The sequence below is a fragment of the Pagrus major genome, chromosome 9, assembly GCF_040436345.1.
Source record: "Pagrus major chromosome 9, Pma_NU_1.0".
Classification (NCBI taxonomy): Eukaryota; Metazoa; Chordata; class Actinopteri; order Spariformes; family Sparidae; genus Pagrus; species Pagrus major.
The window spans coordinates 25118780-25143131 of record NC_133223.1 but is presented as its reverse complement, the minus strand read 5'-3'; the positions used below and the strand labels follow the sequence as shown (position 1 = coordinate 25143131).

Sequence of the window (24352 nt, the reverse complement as noted above, 5' to 3'; positions counted from 1 at the left end):
GCTGAATATAAAAGTAATACTAATATTAATACTATTTAAGATAATTCCAGCGAGTTTTTGTGTCTTGTGTGTGAGTGGATAATACAAAAGTAGAAAAGAAGAACAACTGCTTTCAACATAGAAAAAGACAAATATTTATTTTTAAAAATGAGATAATGTGAAATTCATTTCATTGTCATAATATTATTAATCAACACTCAAAAATTATTTGGCAGTATATTGGATATGAAAGATTGTACTGTAACTGGATGGCAGGTCAAAGTTCATCCCTTGCCTGAGAAACAAAGAAAAAGATTTGTTAGAAGGAGTCGTGTCACAAGAAGGCAAAACTTAGACAAAAATGTGTCCCACAGAATCAGAAAATATTTGCATTCGTAAAATCCAATAAGAGCTACATATTCATATGTATATAAGTTTGGTTTAAACTTTTACTTTTAAAAATTCTTTGTACTGTAAAAAAATTATGTCAAATGGAAAAATGTATTTAACGTTTTAGATTACAGTTTGCTTTAATCATATCTAAAACTCCCACGTGTTCACTGAACACCAACACAGTCATTTTCACTTCTGTTGCCTCATTAGACCTCTTCTCAGGACTGTGTGGATGAATACAAACTACAACTGAATGACTTTGTTGCATCTACTAGGACTGCACATTTTACACCAACATCACTCAGAATGTGAAGTTGACGGTGCTCCACCTGCCTTCAACCTGACTAGAGGAACTGAAAACACCTGTGAGGTTATGCAGGGTTTTTAATACACTGGTACAATTTTTATGTTCAACTCGTCTTTATTTCATCAGGTGCAGTTGCACTTTACATCCACCAGAGGGAACCACACTCTGTAGAGTGGTATAACGTGCCTGAAGGCCGTTACCAACGTTTAAACGTTATCATCAGTTTAATTTCCCAATTATTATAATCAATAACAACAACAAAAAGCTTAAAGCCATCAAGGTAAAAACCACAGTCAGAAGTTATTCTGGTTTGTTCTGCTACAGGTTTGTCTTGCTAGAGCACAAACTGACTATGACAAGTCAAAATGTCTGCTGTGAAAAAGACTTGTTACTGAACAGAACAGCCATCAAAAACTGGTCAGAAGCTCATGGATTTGGGTAAAGAGCCTTTCATGCTTTAGAAAGTCGGTTAACATTGTGCAGCTCTGGCTCTTATGTTGACCGACTTCTGCCATTTCTAAGTATCTACTTACAAAACGATTATATACTGCAGACATTCTGTGGCTCTGACAAATATCTACCAGAAACTGCTGCATATTTCCAGATTCATCATAGCTTCTATGATGGCTCTGAAACACTACAAAGTCACTCTGATGGAAGGTAAACTCAGTGTCGTCCCTTACCCTCGTCCTGTGGCAGGAACACGGGAACAGTTCGTCAGCAGGTTGCTCTACGAGCTCCATGTCTGTACGAACCTTGGGCTCTGTGACCTGGAGTTTGGCATACTCCTGCAAGAAGAACATTAGAGTCACAGAGAGAATCATGACAGGCGGGGGAAGTACATCCTGATAACAAATATGCAATTTTACTCAGTCACATAAATAATGCCATAACAGAACCAATGGAATATACTTCTATCCCAGGGTGACTGTATGATGAGAGAGCGGGGACTATTTTCTCATAATAATGTCAGTTATACAGTCTGTTTTTCAATATATTCATTCATATATTCTCTCCAACTGCAGAAATGTTACCTGGAAAAGTTTGTAGTAGTAGCAGAATATTCTGTCTCCCATAAGATTGTTGCGGGCAAACTGCTGACCCGCCAGTGCAATTTTCTTAACCTGAAAGAAAGCAAGAAACGCAGCAACAACAGCGACACAAACAAGAGATTATTTACTCATTATTTATAGAAATTCTTAAAGAGTACAATAAATTAAGAATTATCCACAATCATCACCTCTTCATCGTGCGCACGAGCCCACTGGATCTTTTCCAGCAGGTCTCCGAGGTCCGCCCTGATCGGGATGTAGTGCTCCCACGGCCGGAGCTCGTTGTAGAAGTGCTCGTAGTAGCTCGAGTCCTGCTTTAAGACCACGCTGTCTCCTGCCAGGAGGTACGGCAGCCGATAAGCCGCCACAGTACCGTCGATGTTTATTTGGTACTTGTACTGGTGGCGGACAAAGATGAGAAATAATGAGGTTTCTTCAAAATCATCTTCTTTGCAGTTTCTTTTACACATACAGCAGGCACAAAGCTATATGGGCATCCCATTAGAGATGTGTTTTTGGCAACCTAAATAATGTTAGTGGTCCTTGAGCACTGGTTTGGTTCAACATTTCCTTAGAAAAATATCTGCGTCTATACTCTCCTCACCAGACACTAATGTAGGAGAAAATTCTGAAGTATATTGGAGCACACGGATTTAGGCAACAAGTTTTATTAACAGACTAACTTTTCGGTGCCATGTGCGTCTACATCGGAATCAAACAATACAGAGACTCCTCTTAAGTAATAAGGGTGTCTTTGTACTGTTTAATAAAAGTAGCAGTATATTGGATATAATGTATTTCATAAGTTTCTCCTTACACTTGAATGTCCTTCTCTCAGAGCACCAGACAGGCTGTGAACTCCATGTGAAGTGGTTTAATTGCATTCAGTTCCTTCAGACACTATTTTACTTCTGCTCTCTGCTCTTTTGTACTAACCAATTTCAGTTCACTCAGCTTGTCTCAGCTTGTTTGCTGAAAATGACTTCCTATGGTTGTAAAACAATTAGCTACATCTGCAAACTGCTGCAGTTAAGTGTTAATTCTCACTGGCTCCTGCAGTCCTAGCATCTCTTTTCCATTACTTGGTATCATTTGTTTCAAAGTTTTATTAAAAGTCAAACATTTTTGCATCCAAGACATTTAAAGTGTGAATGAAATCTTAAACCAGCCTCTCTCACCTTGAAAAAGTCAAAGAAAGAAACATGTTTGACCAGTGGCCCGTAGAGGCTCTCGTCATGTTTGAAGAAGAAGAAGTTGGTGAAAGCAGCATCGATCATGTCGGGGTGAGCCCTCGACATCTTGACCAGCTCCAGACGCTCCTGTCGACTGTCTCGGCCTCTCCAGAAGGCTGTGGTGTTCTTCTCAGGCCACATTGGCCCCGTGTTTGCCTGCACTGACATCATGTCCAGACTTACTCTGTTGATTGAATACACAATATGTTGCTCGAGTTATTAATCTCAGCGTCTGTCAAAGTTATGAACTCGTATGCAGAATGAAAATGTAGATATTAAGACAGTAATTAGGGCCTCACAGTCGTGCATGTGTATATACATAAAGAATGACTTCATACTGTCAGGTTTTCCTTTAGAGCCTTTAAATCATACATTGCACTACTTTACAAGGTCATTGCAGCGGGCGCTAAAATATAGTTTTGTCATGAAGAGATGTTATTCTGCACCTGGTGAACCAGTATCACTCATTAAAAGGCGAGAATTCCTGCAGGGCAAAAAGTCAATGTATGTGTGATGAGCTGAGCTGTTTTCCTGGCTCAATCTAGATGTAAAATAAAATACAAGCAGCAAAACTTTTTTGTTGTTGCACACCAATTGGCTATCTTGCATGGCATAAAAATGCATGAAGCAACACTGAGGAAATAATGAGCATCCTGACACAGGTTTATTTTGGATCCATTATTCTATGTGCACTGCGACAGTGTCAGTGTCTGTAGACACAAGCTGACGTATCTCAACCGTTATCCCCCGGAGGAAAAAAACAAAATCCTTATACTGCAAAACTGCAATGTGTCTACATAATATTGTTAATTTCTTTCAAACTCAGTAATATGAATACATTTTTCAGCTTTATCAGAAATTGCACAACATGTTTGTGTTTCAGATTCACAGCCGTACCTTCCCATGGTCTCAAGGACAGACTCAGTCAGGTCGTAGGTGGGCATGACAATATCTCTGGTGTTGTTAGAGCCACACCAGGAAAATATGGGATGAATCCTCTCAGACGGTTTCCTCTTCTCCAACGGCCAGTCACCCAGGTTAACAAAAAACTCTATATCAGGGAGCCGCACCTGGACGAAAGCAGCATGGTCATTATAGATGTTGTGCATTTTTAAAGACTTTGAATCATTTTAAAGCATAATAAACTTCAAATGAAATGATTAATGCAACATAGAAGTGAAAAAGTGATCAAAATTTCTAAAATGTATGCACAGCTGGTGTAATTCTAATGTTTAGTTAACAATTTGGCCGATAGCCGAAAGTTTCTATTGTAATTTATTTTGTCTTCATTATTATTTATTCCTTTTCATTTTAATCAAGAGCAAAAAAGAAATCTTCATTCTAAGAAATTATTAATTAATTAATTAATAATTAAACTATTTTAAAGGCAGTCAGCCCTTCATTAAACTTCCTTTGAAAGTGCACAAATTAGATCAGATAAAATTATGAAAGACAAGATTTTTTTTAGTTCTTCTGTTGCCTTTAAAATAGTGAATAGACCAATTATTGGCCTGAGAGATTATTGGGGCTGATATTCAGCATTTTTCCAATTATCTGTATCATTGTCCTTTTTTTGTGCCTGATTGCCAATTACATGAATTATTTAGAAATGTGTGTGAAATTAGTATCCATGTCAGCTCTGAAAAAAACATATTAGTTGATCCCTTTTAAAAACTCAAGGCAGGAATGTCTCCAGGCAACAGCTCATGAATGTGCCACTGCACATATCGGCCTCTACTGATGGTTAGCCAATATATCAGTGCATCCCTAAAGAGTGAAATGGTTAAAGTGTTTCAGTCCAAGACGAGCGTACCTTTCTGGTGAGTGACAGGAGGATGGAATCCATAAAGATTCTGAAACCTACATGTTCGCCAAAGGTTTTCACGTAGACCTGAATAAGAATAAAGAGAACAAAATCAAGTATCATCATAATAAAACATCACAGGAGGTTTCATCAGTTCAGGGACTAACTTTTATTTTTAAAAGGGGCACTACGTAGTTTTGGACTTTGCTGATGAAGATCAGTGATAAGGTTGAAAGCTTCTGGAAAACTAATAAGTGGATTGTCAGATTAGTGTTTCCAAATAAATGTCATACTTACATATGAGTTGTTTCACAGTTACATATAGATAACAAGACAAGTAGCAGACATTTTGTTAATTCACACTTTACAGCTAGTTAACTGTGTTGGGTTTTTACTGTTTTGCACAGAACTGTGTTTTTTTTAGTGGACACCCAACCTGTCTCATAACAGAAAGTATAAATTACAATGTGAGTGCAAATCAGCGACAGCTGATAAACTACTGGATGTTCCCAGGTAATGTAGCACTGTGACAATAGGGATGTAGACAGAAACAGGAACCTGGATTGACGTCTACAGTGGTATTTTGAGAAGATTGTACCCTTGAACACCTGGTTGACAGACTGTTCATACAGGTGTGTCACATAGCTCCAGGCTCTCCTGGCCCACTTTACTTTACTACACAGCCCTAATTACTACTCATCCTAAAGAAATACTACACTTTATTACCATGCTACCCTTTGGTTATGATGATATTTGAAAGAGAATCCGGGGATTTTTTGGAAATGTACTACTTAATGTAGGTTTTCTGTTACATCAGGCAGTTTGTTTGATATTTATTGCTTTTTTCTTCCGTTTTTGTCGTCTCTGGTATCATACATGTGAGGTACCTTGTTGTCTTTAACAGTGTAGTGGCAGAGGCTTTGTCTCTGTCCGAACCGCTGTGGGATCTCCTGCGCGTTGCGATCTGGGTCGACACTGGCATAGAGGGACAGGTCCCTGTCTATCTGGGGGAAGGTCTGAGGACAGTGCATGTGGGCCTCCCATACAGAGCCACTGGGTTGGGGACAGTCACAGCCCTCATGATAGACTGGGCCTGCAGAGGAAAAACACAGGAACATAATGAATATCATATTTAAAACATGTGCCATATTAGTGGAGCCAGACAGCCACAGTTTTCATCCTTAAACATATTGTGTAGGCAGCTTGGATCGTGTTCTACCTTTGAGAATGAATGGTGACTTGGCAACATGCTTGTTCTTGAGCAGAATGTGGATGTGAATGTCCGTGTAGGTGGCGTACATTCTGTAGCGGACCAGGAAGGAGCCATCCTGACGATCCAGGACTTGGATCCAGATCCTGGTGAACTGCTCCACTGGAGACACGATCTTCACTTCAAACGTCTTCTCACCAGGCGACGTCGTCAAACTGTCACAGGGAGAATACGGAGGATGGGAGAATTATTCTTTTTAAAAGGTCTCCATAACCAAACTTTTTCAAATATGAATACCTAAAAGAAATCATTTATTCTGATGCTAATTTGACAGTTGAAGTGTGTATTTTTGCTTCCAAATATAAATCAGGTAAAATGATTACTTGAAAAGCACAAGCATTTAATCATAACCCTTAATATTCCCAAAATAAATGGAATAATACCCCAATCAGATTAACCACCAAGGCCCGATCTGAATTGAGAGGTGTAAACCTTGGATAATCCGTTCAGTAGGATAATACTAGTGCCTAATAACCACGTAAATGCTAAAATCCAACTATTTCTTTCTGGTTGGAATATTTTGTTGGATTGAGTTACACTTCAGCACACTGGATTTGAAAAGAAGCAATTTACAAACAATTTAAATGACATCATTTTCCTAATACCTTCTGACTTCACTTTAATTACATATAACAAGTTGTTGCTGATAAATTTCATGCCTTCTCGGTATTAGGGCGCTGTTATTGTCTCTCTTGTGTGCCAGCAGACAACAATAATGTAGTTTTTTGTTGTCGGCCTGAATGGAAGAGAGAAACTGATATCTTGAGATCCAAAGCATGTGTGAAAGTGACACCCAGTGAGTAACTGGGACGTCTTCATTGGACCCATGGGAGCTTTTTGAACAAAGGGGCCATTGGAGGCTGTCTAACTTTTTTTCCCCAGGGCGCTAACTTTCATGTTTGCTCTCTCACTATCGACTAGATTAAAATGTCAGCGTGGTTGAAAAGATTTTCTACGATGTCCTTTCTTTGTAGTCACGCAGACCTCATTGTCCAGTGTCTGGAAAACTGGAGGGAGGTTAAGTTTTCACCTGTCTGCAATTCTGCAATCCTCTCCATCACATTTATTTGATAAATTTAGTTACTAGTTACTTTGCAGATTCAGATTATTCAGTTTTTATAGGCTATTAATTGTGTTACCAACCAGACTTTGATGTGGAGGGGACATTGTGTGAGAGGATGCTGCATCAGAACCAAAGTAGCACATTTTTTGTTTAGTTTATTTTGTCGGCAATCTGAGAGAAAAATCACAGATACTGATAATCAGAAAATGCTGAATATCGGCCCTGATGGTCTTTAAACATCAGCACATTGTAACTTTACTTTTTGCAATTTCTTGTTACCTGTGCTGTGATTTAAATGAAGATGAACCCTTTATCTGCACCTTTATTCCTGTTTTCACTCATTTACATGATGTGTTCAGAAATGTATCTATAATTATATTATTGTTATTATTGGGTGCACCTAAATTGAGAGTGTACAAAGTTAGTCTGGAGCCCTGCTTTATCATTATAATCTTTATTAAATTAGCTAACACTGTCTTGTGGCTCTAGCAAAGCACTTATTTGCACAAATAAAACAAATTACACATTTTTTTTTCATTTATATAAAAGTTTACAAACTCCAAAGTAGGATGTTACGTGGAGCACCTGAAGGCACCATTGCGTGCCAATAAAACTTTACAGGTTATTGCGACTGGGGGAAAAAAAAAAAGGTATTAGCAACACCCAAGATGATTAGCAGGCCTGTGCTCCTGTACTTACTTTGTTCCAGAGCTGTCCACCGCCTGTATGTAGAAAAACCGAGCAGGGAGGACCATGTTTGCCTCCAGACCGGGTCCCCATACCAAAGTTGTCGCAGCACTGGGTACCGCTCCTGCCTGAGCTCCTGGGACTTCATGTCTGAACAGATCCAGGCAGAGGAGCAGAGTGGACCACGAAAACAGCCGAGGAGACATACCAGCTAACTGTCCCGGTACACTGTCAGCTAAGCTGTTAGCTAAAGTTACTTTTCTAGCAACGGAGGTTCACTTTCCAAACCTGCCATTGTTGGTTTAAAAATGTCCAAAACACACACACAAAAAAAAGAAGAGGAGAGTGGACAGAAGTCTGTAACGTTAGATAAAACGCTACTTCGTCCCGTTTCCATGTCGAATAACATCATCTAGCGGTGGCATCGCTAGCAGCTAACATCTGGCTAACATAGGCGTAAAGTTTAATTATTTTAATACACCGTCAGTGAGACGAAGTTACCGTTAGCTAGTGAAATCACTTAACTGTCTGCAGACTGAGCAGGGGGCGGGATAAGAAGGCGGCATGCGGCGATCTGATTGGCCGCTACTCCACCGACCCTGGGCGTGATTGGCTGATCAGCATTCGACTCCGCTGACCTGATTGCACAGAAACCCGGAAGTTAAAACCTTGTGCACACGCTGGAGATGGATGGTGCTGAGTGAATGGGATGGGATCTGTGTGAATGTGGCTAATGCTCTTTTTGTGATTGTGAAGGTGTTTTTCCAGATTGTTTCCAAACTACTTTTAGTAAATCTTTTGGTACATTTAGTATTTTTCCATACTTTCTGGCTTGACTTACAGAAATACCTTTCAGTCACTAACAAAGATTGATAAGTCCAACTTCTCCCCAGATGAAATGTATATCATTAATTTAATTATTATTTTAGCAAAATATTACATTCATAAAATGAAATGGCTTGAATGATTGCCCCCCTGTCACACTTTTAAAGTTACAGATTTGACTATGTATACATTTCAAATTTACTCCTTTTAATTAGCAGACCTCTAAACTGTGTTTTGTTTTGTTTGTTGATGTTTGGTTGTGCAGAGGTTGGACTGGAATTTTGAACTTGTATGGATTGTTTGTTTGTATGTATTTAATAAAAAGAGGGGGGGAAAATGTGAATGTGGCTTGTTTTTATAGATTTCTCTGTGGCTTTTTTCCGTGATACATTATTGGAACTTTGAAAGCAAGGAATGGAAGTGTGGGGACAACAATGCCTGTAAGTACTTTAATAAAAGTAGCTATACCACATAAAAATGACATTGTATTTGCAGTATTTTATTGTTGTAGGTAGTAGAGAGGGAGATCATTTTTAATTTAATTATAACAATAGATAATTTCTTTTTTAAATTAAGTTTTGTTTGTGAAACCTCTTCATCTTAGCGGTCAAATAAATGTATTAGGTGAGTAAAAAGTACAATACCTCCCTCTGGAACAGTGGACTAGATGTATAAAGCTGCATTGAAAGATTCAAGTAAAATACCATAAAGTAATTGAGTAATGTACTTTTAGCTCTCAAACATTTGGGTGGATGCAAAATAATCTTAAACAGAATTGTGATATAGATGAAATGTTGAGACAATAGATTTTCACGGTAATATTTCTGAGAACCTGATCTTTCATGTGAGATGATTACCTGACTGTATGCTTCCCCCAGTGATAAAGCAGGTGTTACACTGTAATAATAATAATAACAATAATAACAATAATAATAATGCTGCACTTTCGAGCCTGCTTGATGTCAGTGTTAGTAGAGAATCACCGATGTGGAGATGATCGTCTGTATTTCACCAAGTTGTACCTGATACAAAGCAAAACACATCAGCTGATTCTGGTCAGGGGCCATGCAGTGAAACAGAGGTCTCAACTGTGTACATCAATCAATGTTTATTTCAGTTTGCTTTTGCATCAACATATTTTCAGTTCTTTTTGTCAAGTAATTTCTATTACACTAGTATAATATCAATAAGAACAAAAAGTGGTAGAATCCATTTAAATAAGACAAACTTTGCTGCCATCATTGAGAAAACCAGAGAAATGCTTTTTCAGGATACTACAGTGTGAAGAACTACAGAGTTCCAGTGATTTAGACAGAGCCAGAATACCAGATACAGTACCAGCAGTAACAGGTACAACATATACAGAGAAAAATATCCCAAGAATGTCTTTATCTTTTATCGTTTTTTGTTTCACCTTTCTCCCAAGATTGAACTGTACAGTTAATATAAAAACCAAAAACATACAAACCAAAAACATACAAACAAAACACCCTGTCAGTAGAAGTCAGATTTTTATTTTTTTTTTTAATTTTCTTTTGGTTTTTGTTTTTTTGTGTGTTTTCTCTGCTATTGAAAGTACTGCACTGAACACAAATCTCATTGACGGTACAGAGATAGGAGAGAAATTTGTTGTTTTTTTTTGACATGTTTAAGACACCTCATTGAATCAAATCATGTGTTATTCCTGAAATCACTGCTTCAGGATTTCAGGTGCGTTGAGTTTGGTGAAAACAAATGGGTTTAAAGGTAATTTACGCCCAAGTAATGCCTCAGCAGCCCGACAGGAAGCAGGCAGAAATGACTCGCAATTTTTGTTTGTATCTTTTATATTTTTAGGTTTTGAGCGCATGTGTCGCTGTGCATATTCTATGTGGGAGTGATGCTTCATATGCGTTGATGCTCGTGTGCATAAAGGCCCGATGTGTGCAAGATGGACATCAATAATCCTCTGTTTGGTTTTTCAGATCAATTCAAAGTACAGACAGATACACAAGTACAAAATATCCTCCTCAGTTAATGCTGTTTGCCTGCGTCATGTGGCTACCCATTGACATGTACAACACAATCACAATATGATACACAACCATGTATCATGAAACATTTTGTTGTTTTTAACATACAAGAGCCTTCAGTTGAGAGGCCGTCACCATCAAATATAGGACTGCGACGAGAGGATATCATAGTCATCAAGAACAATATTGAACGAAAAAAAGATAACATTATTTGCCTTCAGTTGAAATCGTTTGCGAATGTTTTACACATGTACATAGTTTCTTCACTGACTCACATCTGAACATCACTGAAAAAAACAAAAAATACTGTTACTTCTCCTGAACCTTTCGTTGATAGCGATTAAATGGGTGTGATTCTCCTCTTCGTACTCACAAAGACAGTGACAATCTTTCAAGGAATGGTTGGTGATCATAGCAGAGGGCCGCTTGGGTGAAAACGTGTAAAGAAATGGGAGGGTGTCATTCATTTTTGATTGCTTTGGTAGAGAAAGAGTCCGCTTATTTAACATTTGTGGCGCTCTTTCTCTCTCTCTCACACACACACGTACACACACGCACACACACACACAACCTAATGGCTTACTAAACTTCTGACAAAGGCAGCTAAAGACTCAAATGGTGAACCAGCAACAACCCCAAAAGAGTAAACAAATAAATTAAAAAACACCCTCTTATGTGTATTTTTTCATAAAGAAAACAGACTTATTTGACTTTGATAAATGCCCTCAATTGCCAACTCCAAGAACTACATGTCTCATCTGTTCGGATCAAACAGGAAACAAATGATGACTACCACATATTAGCTCTTTGTTAGTTAGTCTACAGCGAGTGGATTCACTCACCTTGTTTTTTATGGCACATGAATAGTATATAGGTTCATACTGTAGATATAAACACACTGTGTCCAGAATTAACTCTTTCTACACGCCTCACACTAATCTGCTCTCTCTTTTCAGACAACTGTCGTTGGGGGGTGAGATATTCCTTGTCATCGTTTAATAATGCTTTTGTAAGTTGCAGCAGCCGAAAAGTGAACTTAAATCAGTGTGATTAGACTGTGCAGAGGTAAGTGTAAATACTACTGATCTGTGTTTGCACTGTGCAGCCCAGAGTAATTGGTAAGAATATAGTTTTAGCGTTGTTTTAAGTGTGTGAAGAGAAAGCTTACTATGTGTTTCTATATCGTGGCAAGAAATATTTGCTGAGACTAAGAAAAAAAATGTAAATAAACAAAAAATAAAAATAGAAAAAAAGGGAAAGTAACACAAGTTTTGGCTTAATAGCAATGCAGGTATACATTTCCCTTTTTATATATAGTTTTTTGTCAATATTTCAAAAAATATAAAGTATTTCATTGTCTCTGTTGTTGGCTTACATCTTTAAATAAAACTTTTTTTTATTTTTGTATCTCCTGTTAAAGTAGCATGCTGCTTTTTAGTATGGCAGTTGGATATTTTTAATAGTCATCCATTTTGTTTTCATGCATTTCTTGTTGGATTCTTTAACTTTTGAGTATCTACACAGTGAGGTCCAGAAAACCCAACCACACACACTCAAACGCGCACACACACACATACACACAAATACACACAGACAGACTTGTCGGATATTTCCAGTTCCATCTTCAGTCCTTCAAAAGCCGCCACTCTCTTTTCTCTCCTGAACTCTACATGTCTAGTCGAGGACTGAGCTCGTCCTCGTCCTTCAACAATGTGACAGTGCCGTACATATAGCCAGTCCAGAAGCCGTAAAAGGCAATGTCACTCTTGAGTCTCTCTTCTAATTGCCCTCATTTGTAGAGTGAAAGTCCCTGTCCCAGCGTGAAGTTCCCAGAAGTCCAAGGGCAGCCTCCGCCCTCTGTCCTGCTATTAGAACTGGTACCACTTCTTGTCCTTGCACTTTAACATCAGCTGAAGAAAGAGCGTTGAATAACAAGTTGTGAAAAGTTGGCATTTTGAAACATATGAGTGTAAATAAATAACATGATGTGGAACTGGCACCAGATTTTTAACATTAGTATGTTCTTGCGAAAATTACATCAAGGAATTGGGATGAGAATGATGTAGCTTTTTCTTTTCTTTTTATACCTTTACTGGGGTATTTCATTTTAATGTATGTAACTATTATTTAACTTAAAACCAAATGTACACAAACATTGATTCAGTTACATTTCTAAATGCTAAAAAGAACAAAAAATAAATGCAGAGTCTGTCTCTGCTTTCCCAGAGCTGAAGGAGGGAGCAACCGCAGGCCACAGAAAATAGGAGTATGGTGGAGGAGTATTCTAACTGCCAGAAGGGGGAAACAAACCTCATGTGATTTAGAAATTACATACTGACGTCTGTGTCTCCTGTGGTGCGTTCACATGGGATAATCTGAGTCTGTATTTTATCGTGTTTACTGACCTTATCTTGTGGATATGAGGTGAAGGCTCCTTTACATCAAATTTTAAAAAGCAGAGCATCTGTTCTTTAGTAGCCACATTATTAATATAGTTTATAATTGCTTAGATGTTTTGTGACCTCCTCTGTTACTCATTTTAAACGTCAATATAGCGATCTCACAGCACAGCTGCTGACAACTGTTCAACATACAGTATCATAACCTGACCAGATTTCATGGTTATTCAGTTGACTTAAAACAGAAAAAAGACGAATCAAAAAATAAATACGACCCCAAATCACCAATGCACACACAAGACTAATAGGTAATTTCTCTGTGGAATTTTTACATTAAAATTACAGACACGGCCTATTCACCCAGGATTAAGATCACAGATCCACAATTAGATCCACAGAAGTCCCCAGGTAGTACTAGTCCCATATGAAAATAGATTTAGATTATAAAAGATTAAATTCAAATATCAAAAGGTTTTTTTTTTTTTAAATATAAAGATGGTGACTAAATACTTGTTTATGAATTTTTAATAATCCATTTTTTTTTTTGTTTGTTTTTTTTTACCTCATGAGCATGTTTGGAGAAGGTTTCTGCACTGGTCATCATCAGGGCTGTTCGTTCCTCCAGCTCCCCGAGCCTTTGGCCTCTCTCATCCAGAGCAATGCGAGCCCGTGCCAGCTCGCCCACTGCTCCGCTAGCTGCCACCTTCATACCCTCCATTCCCCCCTGCCCGGGGATGTGCTGGGCCAAACTCCGAGAAGCCTTCCCAGCTGCTGCTTCACCAACTGTCGACAACATCAGGTAAAAAAGGGAAGAGAAAATGAAACAGAATAAAGCTGGATTAATGTTTTGATGCATTTTTGGCCCTTAACTAGTTGTAGTGCCTTCTTGAAATTGATTCATTAATTACATGTGACATTTTTTAGGGTAAATCAGAATGTACTAGAATGACACTATTCATACAATGAAAAAGAAAGAAAAGACAAAAAACACACAGAGCTCCTCTCTGTCGAAGGTATTGGCATTTCCTCCAAAGAAGCCCTTTAGGAAGCCTCTGTTCTGGGCTTCTGGTGTTTCTATTGGTGTAAACAGCTCTCCCAGCATCTCCTGAAAGCAAGGACAATAAAACATTCTGAGCAGTCAATACATTTTTAATAACAATTCTGCACCAGGGATGTACTGTGGGTATTTGTTGATCACACACTGGTCATTAATGAGGTTGGCTGGCAAGTTTTTTTTAACTTTCTTTCACCCTTATTTGAAAACCACCATGGCATCCGTATATATAACTGTATGACTGCTTTGGTTGTACTGTCAACTTTTCCTTAATGACTGGCGAACCAGATGATAATCTGAGTAACTACTGTTGCCTGTAGGTGGCACTATGGCAGCACCATGCTACTACTGTAACTCCACTGATGTCTGTTATCATTAGTGAGGGAGCAGCGGTTGCTCTTAAGAATAAACACATGTGCGAATGTGCCCATGTCTACACACACACACACACACACACACACACACACTGTAAAAAAGTCACACAATCAACCTAGCGGAGTTTACACAACATGTGACAAGTGTGACATTTCACTTTTAATGCCTGACAGAAGATTTGAATAATTGCATCTGCGCTTCTGAGCTCAGAAAGAAAACGTGAGATGACACAAATGGTCAGTCAGACGACGAGGAGGCAACTTAAAGGAGCCTTCTGAGCAATCTATCTATTTAATCAGTATAAATGATTTGAGCTCTTTATAACCCTTGCCCCCATTATTTTCAGTGATTATATGCATATTTTTCTTTATTCTGTTGTTTTCCATAGTGATCCTTTTGAAAATGTGTTTTGGTATTTACATATGTACATGTATGACTTCAGAGCTGAAGGACCCCCTGGGGCATTTGTATGTTATGGACTCGACCCATTTCTTGTGTATATAGTATTAAAAGTGAAAAATGTTCTTGTGCTGTTGCATGTGATTGTGTACACACCTGTCATGTAATTGTTTAAGCACTATGTCACTTGGGTGAGTGTTGAAAAAGACTGAAATATTAACCCTTTTCTAATAAATTTATCAATATATTCCTATTTTTCACTGCAAATGGTTAGTCAAGCAAAATTGGGATGGACTTTTTTGTGTACATCATGCATCTACTGATACCAGATAAACATACTGATTTATATAGGTAAGATAGAGATATGATTGACAGATAGATGGCATGCACACCACACACACACGCAGACTGCAGTGCTGACCTGCAGGTTGTCGCACATCTCCTGGCTGTATGTAATTCTCTGGATCTCTGTGGGGGAGCTGAGGTATAGTGCCTGCCCCCCGTTGGTGAAGCAAAAGGTTCTTGCAATGCGCATGTCTGTCAGAGGCAGGTAATTGATATCCATCAGCGGTCTTAGACTGGGCAAACTGTGAGCAGAGCGAGCAGAATAATAGACACATTAGAATCCTACTATGTAACTATAAATCTTCCTTGAAATCAATTTGTATTCTTAGAAGATACAAATAAATTACAACAAAGGTGACACCAAATGGTATCAAACCAAGAAGAAAGGAGATATTCCTACATGGACAGTTTAGTTATACCTGAGTGTCATGACGTGTCCGTTAGCGCAGAAGCAGGCCAGGCACACACTGTTAGACACAGACACCACGTCGGCTCGCAGCACAAAGGACGACTCTGTGATGTTGTGGACAAACAGGCAAGACTGTGAGGGCATCAAGAATACTTTGGCCTGCCTCTCTGAGCACACCACAGCCAGATGTCCGTCTCCGCAGGTGTCCTGAGAGGATGACGGTGAAAAGTGGACGAGCTTGCGTTTCCGCGGCCTGTCAGGATCCTCAGGAGCATTGGGGTCCCGCCAAACCTCGTAGGGGCTCTGAATGAGCGCTCCCATGCAGTCCAAGAAGCCAAAGCGCAAAACTGAGCCCTTCAGCATCAGCACTGCTCCTGGGAATCAACAGAGGGAAGGCATGATGTCAGAAACTAAAATACAATGCCGGTTATTCTTACAAAAGAAACAAAAAAAACAAAGCAATAAACAAATAAATCTTGTGGGTATACCATTTGAAATGTGTCCTTCACATGTTCCTGTCTCTAGTAAAGCCTTTTTGTTTAGAGAGGCTATAACATAAATAAATGTGTAAATCAATGATGTACTACTTCATCAGCCTATTAGCTAATAAGTAATCCATCACTTACACTTAAGCTGGAGTTTGATGACATTTTTGTCAAATATTAAATCTTCCTGCAGAAACAATCTTCTACCAATGGGAAGTCCACTTGAGCACTTTGAGAACACAAGGGAAGAGTTCAACTAAACTTGCTTCTCTCTTCAACAATTTTCCCTTGGAGCTGAATCTGTGACCTTCCAGTAATAAGCTTCCATCTTGTGTTCAGTCTCAACAGAACAACTGCGGCTTCAAAGGGCTGGATTTTTCGGTCTATTGATGTTTTTTCACTCTGAGTAGGAGAGACCCTGTTCCTTTCACAGCAGGATTTCTGCACTGGTGATACATTTTTGAGTGTCTCAGTTTTGTTTAGTCAAAGTGCAAACACAATGGGGCTGCCAAATATGTCCTTGATCTGACTACAGAAGGAAGTCAATACAAGATCTTGTCCCTCTAATTGAAATAAATAAGGTTTTAAAAGCATTGAAGTATGAGTAAGACCAGGGGAGAGCTGAGCTTTCAAATGCTGGTCAAACAGCTTAACACAGTGCACTTGATTCCTCTGGTAATTACCTGCTCTTATTTTAAAAGCCTTGTGTTGCATCAACATTGCATTTTGTCAGACGTCTCAGTAGATAATTTTTGTCAAAAATAGAAGTGGAACTGAAATGAAAGCTAATGTTTCTGTACTTAGATGAGCGTTTTCAAAGTGTTCAAAGGGCACCCTATATCATTCTTCGTGAGACTGCTAGTTTACATCATAGTAATATGGAAAAGAAAAGCATTAAAAAAGGCTTATTAGTCTGCTCAAGATGTAGCTGGTAGCTGTTTTCAGGATAAAGCTCACATAAACCACCCATTGTACACTTTACCTGCCAAGTACTGAAGAGTACTTAATGTTTGTTTTGTTGATTTAACCTTTGTCATATATAAAATACCTGAAAATGCTTCTAACAAATGTAGTTTGGACATTTTGTGCTGATGATACTGAACACCATGTTGAGTTGGGCTTCATTATATTCAAAACCGAGGTTTCATCACAAATGGTTAAAAAAAACAGGGAAATGGAGAATATGAAGTACAGTTCCTTTTTTCTACTTCCATCAAGCACATCCAAACTCTGAAAATCCACACTAGGCTTTTTGTCTGTTATGTGGCGCATAAAACCTATTATCACAGCTTCAAAACCACAGGTGAGAAGAGAAATCCAATAAAAAAGATGCACACGGAATTGAAAATGCAATTCTGTTTAAGAGGTTTCATTGTTGAGGCAAAGAAATAACACCAAAATGAGGGTAAAATTAAAATAACAACATAACTGTATTATCTTTTTTGTGGTTCTTAATGTCTTCCTTCTCAACTTTCAAATCATTATGTCTTTGTCTTGATTTTTGCTGCTGACAAGGCTGAAAGCAGCTTTAAGCCCTTCAATAGATTTAATAAGATATGAAAGACTTTAATGGAATTCTATTGGAAACATTTTGATCTAATACAACAATGCATTGTGATGTAAATGCAATGGGAGTGGTGAGATCGAATGCCACATTTAACTTTATAATTGTTATTAATCACACCTTTGAGCTTGATAATAAAGCCTGCCGTGACAGGTTTATGACAAGTTATGTTGTCAGGGTTAATGTCAGGTTGTCATTACAAAAACATCTCAAACAATGTCAACTTAGCATTAAAAGTGATATAACTGACTAAATGTCACTTAACTAAACAGTCATAACAACATTTATAATGACTCATTTATGTCAGTCACCCCATTTAAATTAAGTGCTGCCAGGACCTCTGTAAGGTTGGGATGACTAGGACTTACCACTGGGGCCAATGGTCACAGGTTCCTCCATCCTCTCCTCCTGGTCAGTGGGAATGGACATCGGTATGAGCAGCACCACGCCTAAGCTGGTACCCACCCACAGACATGGGGTGGGCACGGCGTCGTTCTTGCGGCCGTAGGACTCTCCAAACTGCAGTGTGGTAATAGCCTCTTTCGTGTCCCGGTCGATGCTGGACACACTGGAGCTGCGTGAGCGGCTGAAGGAGTTTTCGCGACTCTCTGTAGCAGCAGCCGTCAAACACAGAAGCACGGCACAGGCAGAAACGATGCAGGAGGAGAGAGACGTGATGCGATGGCAAAACAGGAAAGGGGAGAAAGAGAAAACAAGAAAGAGAAAGGCAGAGTTGCAGAAGTTGCGGAGGCAAATAGCAATGTGGTGGACAAAGAAGAAAGAATGGTGGTGTGAGAGGTAGTGAAAAGAAGCATGGCAGACAGATATTCTAAAGGTCGTCTATGATTTGTCTGCAGATTATATGTGATGTAAAACACTTGAACAAATAGGAAAATGCCACTGAAAAGATGTGATACACTGAGAAGCAAAGTGTGTATAGTGACAACTGGACACACACACACACACACACACACACACAAACACACACTTCTATCTTTGTTTCACTGAGTGCACTGGTTTTCACTCACTTCAGCTTGGCCTAGTGACACACTCAGATACACTGCTTGTATTTACACGCACACACACATTATAAATACATATATTTACAGATTAAATGTGCACACACATACACTCATTGGCAGTTGCAAATTCAAAACACTCCTTTAACTCTGTTTGAGTGCTACCCATTCAGGTCCTCCATTGTGTACTTAAAGCCTCCATCATAAAAGTATTTCTGTATTGCTGCCTTTCTGAATTATTCAGAGCCAGGCGATGGGCAGGACTGTGTTTCACAGCCTCATGCTACACAGAGTGCAGACTTTATGTAACTACAGATGGGGGAAAAGCCCAGCATACACGTCAGGCTAAAATGAAGAAAAGTTTGACAGATGTTCAGGATCATTTTTTGAGCCATTTTGAGAACCAAATAAACAAAACAAACAAAGATTGTCGGGAATATACAGGGTACTGTATGTGAAAATGTATGCTGTCTGCACTGCTATAAAGATGCCATTACCCACCTCCTACATATCAGGACAAGAGCAACCGTTTCTGGGCATGTTTTAAACGACCACAGGACTAACTGACATACTGACTGACGGACGGACGGACGGACGGACGGACGGAAGGACGGACGTATAATAAGCAGGACGACATCAGTTGATGGCTTTGTGGCCGAAGCCCCCTTACCTCTCTCGCTCCAACAGTAGGGGGCGCTGGAGTGGTGCTCGTCATGGGAGTACATAGTGACTCCGTGTAACTGCTGAAGCATTGCCCTCCTGGATGCATAACCTACTTGTGCCCCCACAACATGAACCCCATATAACAAACCACACCCCGACATGCCCCAGAGAAACACACACACACCCAGCCAAAGAAATAAACGGACGAGACGCACAGATGAACAGCAGTACCAGAGAATGAAAGAAAGGAAAAAAAAGAGAAAGATGCAACTGAGTGCGGAGAGATTGCTTCAAATATATACAGACAGAGAGGCCGTCATCTATGTTTCTGGTGGCCACACAACCTCTACTTGTTCATCCACCTTCTCTCTAAAACCTTTTTCAGCACCATCTGCTCGACTAAATGCTGTTGGCAAGAGTAGCAGGTTTCTGCGCTTCGAATGATATGAATAAATCTGATACAGCATCCCTACATGCATTCTAGAGTGGTCGGTAAAGAGCTACCGTACAGCACTGTTGCGCGACAACCAACATTTTTGATACAGCTGATATGGTTACAGTTGATCCAAGTTTACAGAAATACACAATCTATTCACTACAAAACTCACATGACAACTCCTCCACCAAAGTATTGTTAGGTGTGTTTTTTTTTTCTTGTTCACCACAGTACCAGAGCAGCATCAATATATTTGGTGTCGTGACGACAATGCTGTACGATAATGCTGGCAGCCACGTAGACAAAATAGCCCTGAGACTCGTGGCAGCTCAGTTTGGCCGTGTGTCGCTGGAGTGTGTTTACGCTGTGTGACAGAGCCTGTGGGGTGCTGGCTAATGAAAGTCAGGCACAGTGGTACTCTGACAGGACACAGGGACCCCTGGGGGGCCCTTACAGGGAGCTAGAGGCAGGCGAGGCAGTGTCAGGGAGGAGATAAGGAGAAGCAGACAATCTGAAGCAGTGAGACAGACAAGGTGCCAGATTTTAACAGTGGTACATGCACATACACCCACACACAGTGCAGAGAGACGAGGACATACACCTGGAGACAACGCTTAACTCACTCTGTGTACCACCAGTGCTTTGTGCAAGGATTAATGCCAATGCATACGATAGATGTATCAGGTTTTCCAAAAATTCATTAGGTGCTTAATTGGGAATTAAGAAATCTTTGAGCTCAAAATGTAACATTTAACAATTAAGATAAGTTTGTTAATTATTTCAGAGAGCCAACAGGGACATCTTCTATCAAAAAGCCAGAAAAAATTAAGCCAACTGCTTTGGCATTTGGATTTTTCCCTTGCAGTCAAACATGGACGTGGGTGTGCGTGGGTGTGGACTTGAGTGTCTTTTGAAAGACTCTTCTGCATCTGGCCAGGTAGTCACTGAGTCACCACAGCTCTGTGCCACGGTGCAGGAAAGTAAATTCTATTACTGCCTCTTTTACTTGTGAAACTTGTGATATTATGTGATTCTATAATATGTGGATTATACTTAATTCAAGGCTTACACTGTGGAAAAAACAACTACTATTTTTATCCCTTGTTATTGAACAAAACGTTGCCAATTTTCAGACCTCATCTGCAAATCCAACAGTGCTTCAATATTTAATAGGTGTGGGGCCTAACCAAGATGGGAGGTATGGAAATGTTTACTGTACACTGAGTCTGGCTTCCCATGCCATTTCCCTCCTCTGTTTCCTCTCCTGGCATGCAGGCCTCATTAACATCGGCCTCATCTCTCGCACTGCTTGTTGACCTTTAATTATTCCAGTGATCCTGCTGGCTCTTCACTGTGGTAACCCAGTGCAATGGATAAACAACAGTGCCAAATGTAGGAAACAGATAGAGAATAGGCGACGGTCTGCTGAGAAAAGTAACTGTGATAAACTCACTTTAAGCCGCTGCAGATGAAGGATATTCAATGACATTCTTTCTTATCACATGCATCTGTCAGTGAATTATATGTCTCACTTGTGGTTTAAAACAAATTATAGTATGTCATTTGATCAGTGTGACTTAACAAAGAGAAAGGAGAACTGCAAAACATTTAACTTAAAATACTTATTACTCAGATCAGCGAATAAATCAAAACACGGCAACGAAATGAAATCAAAAAGCATTTCTTCTGTATATTCCATCATATCAGAATGCACTGCTTCTGTTTCTAAGCATATGTTGCTACATACAGTACCGCAGTGTCATGGACCACAGAACAGGAATATTTTTATAGACTGATCCAGAACTAATGTGCCAAAGAATCTGAAACACTAAAAGGTTATCTAAAACAGCAAGTTGCCTTTTAGGCCCCGTGTCTACATAATATGTTTTTTTTCCCAGTGCCAGCATCTTTTTCACTTTTTCCTAGAGAAAACAAGTTGCAACCAGTGTCATTTTTTGTGCCGGCTCTGCCCTTTTTGTGCGACCGCTCTGAGCATGTGGGAGTTAAAAAACTTTGTCACTGTCACTCTTTTCAGCCAACCAATCATATATTGGATCAGCCAGGTCTTGTTATCCTATGACCCTGTTTACCAAGGAAATGGAGGAGAAGCTTGTCCTCGCTGTGTCTGTATATCCTTAGCTATATCAGAAAGAAGCTATTATACCAGAGACAGAAAAGCCTGTTTGTGTGAGCAGACCAGCCGACACTTAATGTTGCAGTGATTGTTGTGCTTTTTTCACCCTGCACTTTGTAAACTTGCTGTTAGCTATATAATCAACCCCCTGTTACCATAGCGTTCGCTAATGTCAGTCAAAATGAACATGAGAGTTTTTCTCTCACCGCACAAGCGCTTCATCCCAGTGCTCTCAAGCGTTCTACCAGCGCTTTTCTACTAGTTAGAAAAGTTATGTGGACACGGGCCCTTACATTATGTCATTTCGGGATACATTTCGGCCAGAGGGGGTGTCCAAATTAAAAAAAAGATTTATCCGGTGACATCCGAATGAGTAATTGGACAGACTTGTTAAAAATGTGGATAGCTAAAGATCTCGTTTGAAGGATTTGGGAGGATGAAACTAGATATCACGGAATTAATGCATTGGCTGTGAGATGATCAGAGTGCCTGTCTAACACAGAAATGCACTTCTAGCAAAAGACAAAAGACCCAGTTGTCATGTCAAATACTATACTATAAGAGCAGGAGGATACTGTCCACCACTAAGGCCCACAGAAGTGGGGTGGTTATCATGCTCGTGCTTCTTTAGTATCACTCTCGGACGCTCCCATACAGATGTTTGTTTTTGTTTTGTTTTTCACTCTGCTAGCTGCTTACATGCAGCACTAACTGAAATATTGTAGTCAGGCTTGAATAATAACACTAATTGATAATCAATACATTTTCTTTAATTGACAATTACTTTCTGAATAAACTTTAGGTTTAGTCATCATTTGGCATGTCTAGGTTGTCGCACACTGGTGTATCATGGCCATACTAATGGTACCAAAACCCCTACTACAGTGCTTATCTTATCTTCCATGCCTACAAACAACAATGACATGCTAACACAGCCTGGGGTTAGGATGCTGCACAAAACTACTCAGTCAGTGACTAAGTCTGCTGGCCTAGCAAGTACATCCATCTCTGTCCATCTGTATGAGAGATTTTATCTTTTGCTTACATTAAATGTCAAGCAGCTACCTTGCTAAATCCTAATTCAAAATATCATGTTAAATTACTCAAGAAGTCTGTCAAAAGTTTCTTCTGGATATTTTAGAGGTTATGAATCAACTGTGGACAGGAACAGAGCAGTTTCTACCATCGTCCTCATCAGTTTGGTTGATAAAGCAGCTGTAGCCCAGGCAGTGGCTTTAATAAAACATTCAGCTTATGCTAATGAAAAAACTGCTTCCCTCTCGGCTCTCCAGGTCACTGCTGTATAATGAGGTTGATGAAGATGGCAGTGTGAATGCACTTGCAAAATTGGTGTAAAATGGTCAACCATGACACAACACGCAGCACTGCACCTTATCTTTGTTATTTAGCTTCAATACTTTGCACCGGCATGTTTGTTAAAACCTTCTAAGTGTTATGCAATAGTAACAAATTACACAAATTAAAACATCTTTATAGCACAGCTGCGAAGAGAAGAGAAACGTAATTTAGGAACATGCTCTTATTTTTCAGCTGCCAACATTTGCAATCATGTGTTTTTGCCTGATGTGCGTGCAGAGGTGGGTTCAGTTACTGTGATATTTTGGGAACTGTCACAGTGTTGAGTCTCCTATGGAGAGATTAGCCGCTGTCGTGACCTGACGGAGGCTTTCTGTTGATCTGACAGAGCCTGACTGAAAGCAAATACTGACTGGACCATGAGCGAGCAGCCTGCACAGCCCGAGCTTTATGGAAGAGTTCTCTCCTTTGGTATACAAGTTTATATATCCATGATGCACCTGCACTGTTTGAAGGCAATGCAGTGCTGGTGGTGCACAAGGGCTAACCATCGTGTCTGTCACTTTTTAAGGATTAACAGCTTCCAAAAACTGCATGCTCTTTGGCCAATGTCCTTTACATTCAGAAAATCACCCAGCAACGTGAATTATTGTAAAGGTTTAAATTGCAGCTGAGTTCAACTCACTCAAAACTGGGGAAACAAGGATGGGGTGAGGTTCACAACTTAATAGTAATAAAGGATATTACTACATGGTCTTGGAAATACTTCGTAAAACTGTCGTCTGTAAACATAGTTCATTTACAAATGATTGCATTCTGTTTTATTTACGGTTTTCTCAAATTTTCTGGAATTGGGGTAGTGATTGTGAGGGTAAAATAGAGAAATAAAATGTCCACCATGAAAAGAGAATGTCAGGAGTCCTGTTAAGATGTCTGAGTGGGAGGATGTTGTTTATTCAAGTCAATCGATGCCCTGAATTGGCGTCTAGATGTCTGTCGCCTAGCAGTGACAGACTAAGCGCAAGATTTCATAAACACTGTGTAATTAAATGTTGACGCACAATGCTGGCCATTTTTCTGTGTCAGTTCTGAGGTCAATATCTTAAAATTACGCTGCTGGGAGTGTCAT

At 39.5% G+C, this 24352-nt stretch overlaps 2 protein-coding genes across 3 annotated transcripts in view; both read right to left on the bottom strand.

Annotated features, from left to right (window-relative positions):
* Positions 1-110: 110 nt before the first annotated feature.
* Positions 111-8282, bottom strand: poglut2 (protein O-glucosyltransferase 2). Its single transcript, XM_073474330.1, has 10 exons — positions 7800-8282; positions 5987-6192; positions 5655-5860; positions 4777-4854; positions 3861-4033; positions 2910-3147; positions 1920-2129; positions 1714-1803; positions 1363-1467; positions 111-274 (listed from the first exon to the last, which is right to left on the bottom strand). The coding sequence occupies exons 1-10, from the start codon at positions 7991-7993 to the stop codon at positions 257-259; spliced, it is 1518 nt and encodes a 505-aa protein (XP_073330431.1). The 5' UTR covers positions 7994-8282; the 3' UTR covers positions 111-256.
* A 4210-nt stretch (positions 8283-12492) lies between these two features.
* Positions 12493-24352, bottom strand: part of stxbp5l (syntaxin binding protein 5L) — a 142027-nt gene continuing 130167 nt past the window's right edge. For both annotated transcript variants that reach the window (XM_073473897.1, XM_073473898.1), the window contains 6 exons: positions 18023-18262; positions 15616-15979; positions 15273-15438; positions 14017-14128; positions 13586-13806; positions 12493-12534 (listed from right to left, as the gene is read on the bottom strand). In XM_073473897.1, coding sequence (XP_073329998.1) covers positions 12493-12534; positions 13586-13806; positions 14017-14128; positions 15273-15438; positions 15616-15979; positions 18023-18262 — 1145 coding nt within the window. The remainder of the gene's footprint in view (positions 12535-13585; positions 13807-14016; positions 14129-15272; positions 15439-15615; positions 15980-18022; positions 18263-24352) is intronic.

What these genes read in the sequence shown, in the direction of transcription:
- poglut2 (XM_073474330.1), bottom strand. Translation starts at nt 7,993, where the DNA reads ATGTCTCCTCGGCTGTTTTCGTGGTCCACTCTGCTCCTCTGCCTGGAT. An exon ending in GTGGACAGCTCTGGAACAAA is followed by an intron (nt 6,193 to 7,799) that starts GTAAGTACAGGA and finishes TCCCTGTGACAG; the next exon opens with TTTGACGACGTCGCCTGGTG. An exon ending in GTCCTTGAGACCATGGGAAG is followed by an intron (nt 3,148 to 3,860) that starts GTACGGCTGTGA and finishes TTCAATCAACAG; the next exon opens with AGTAAGTCTGGACATGATGT.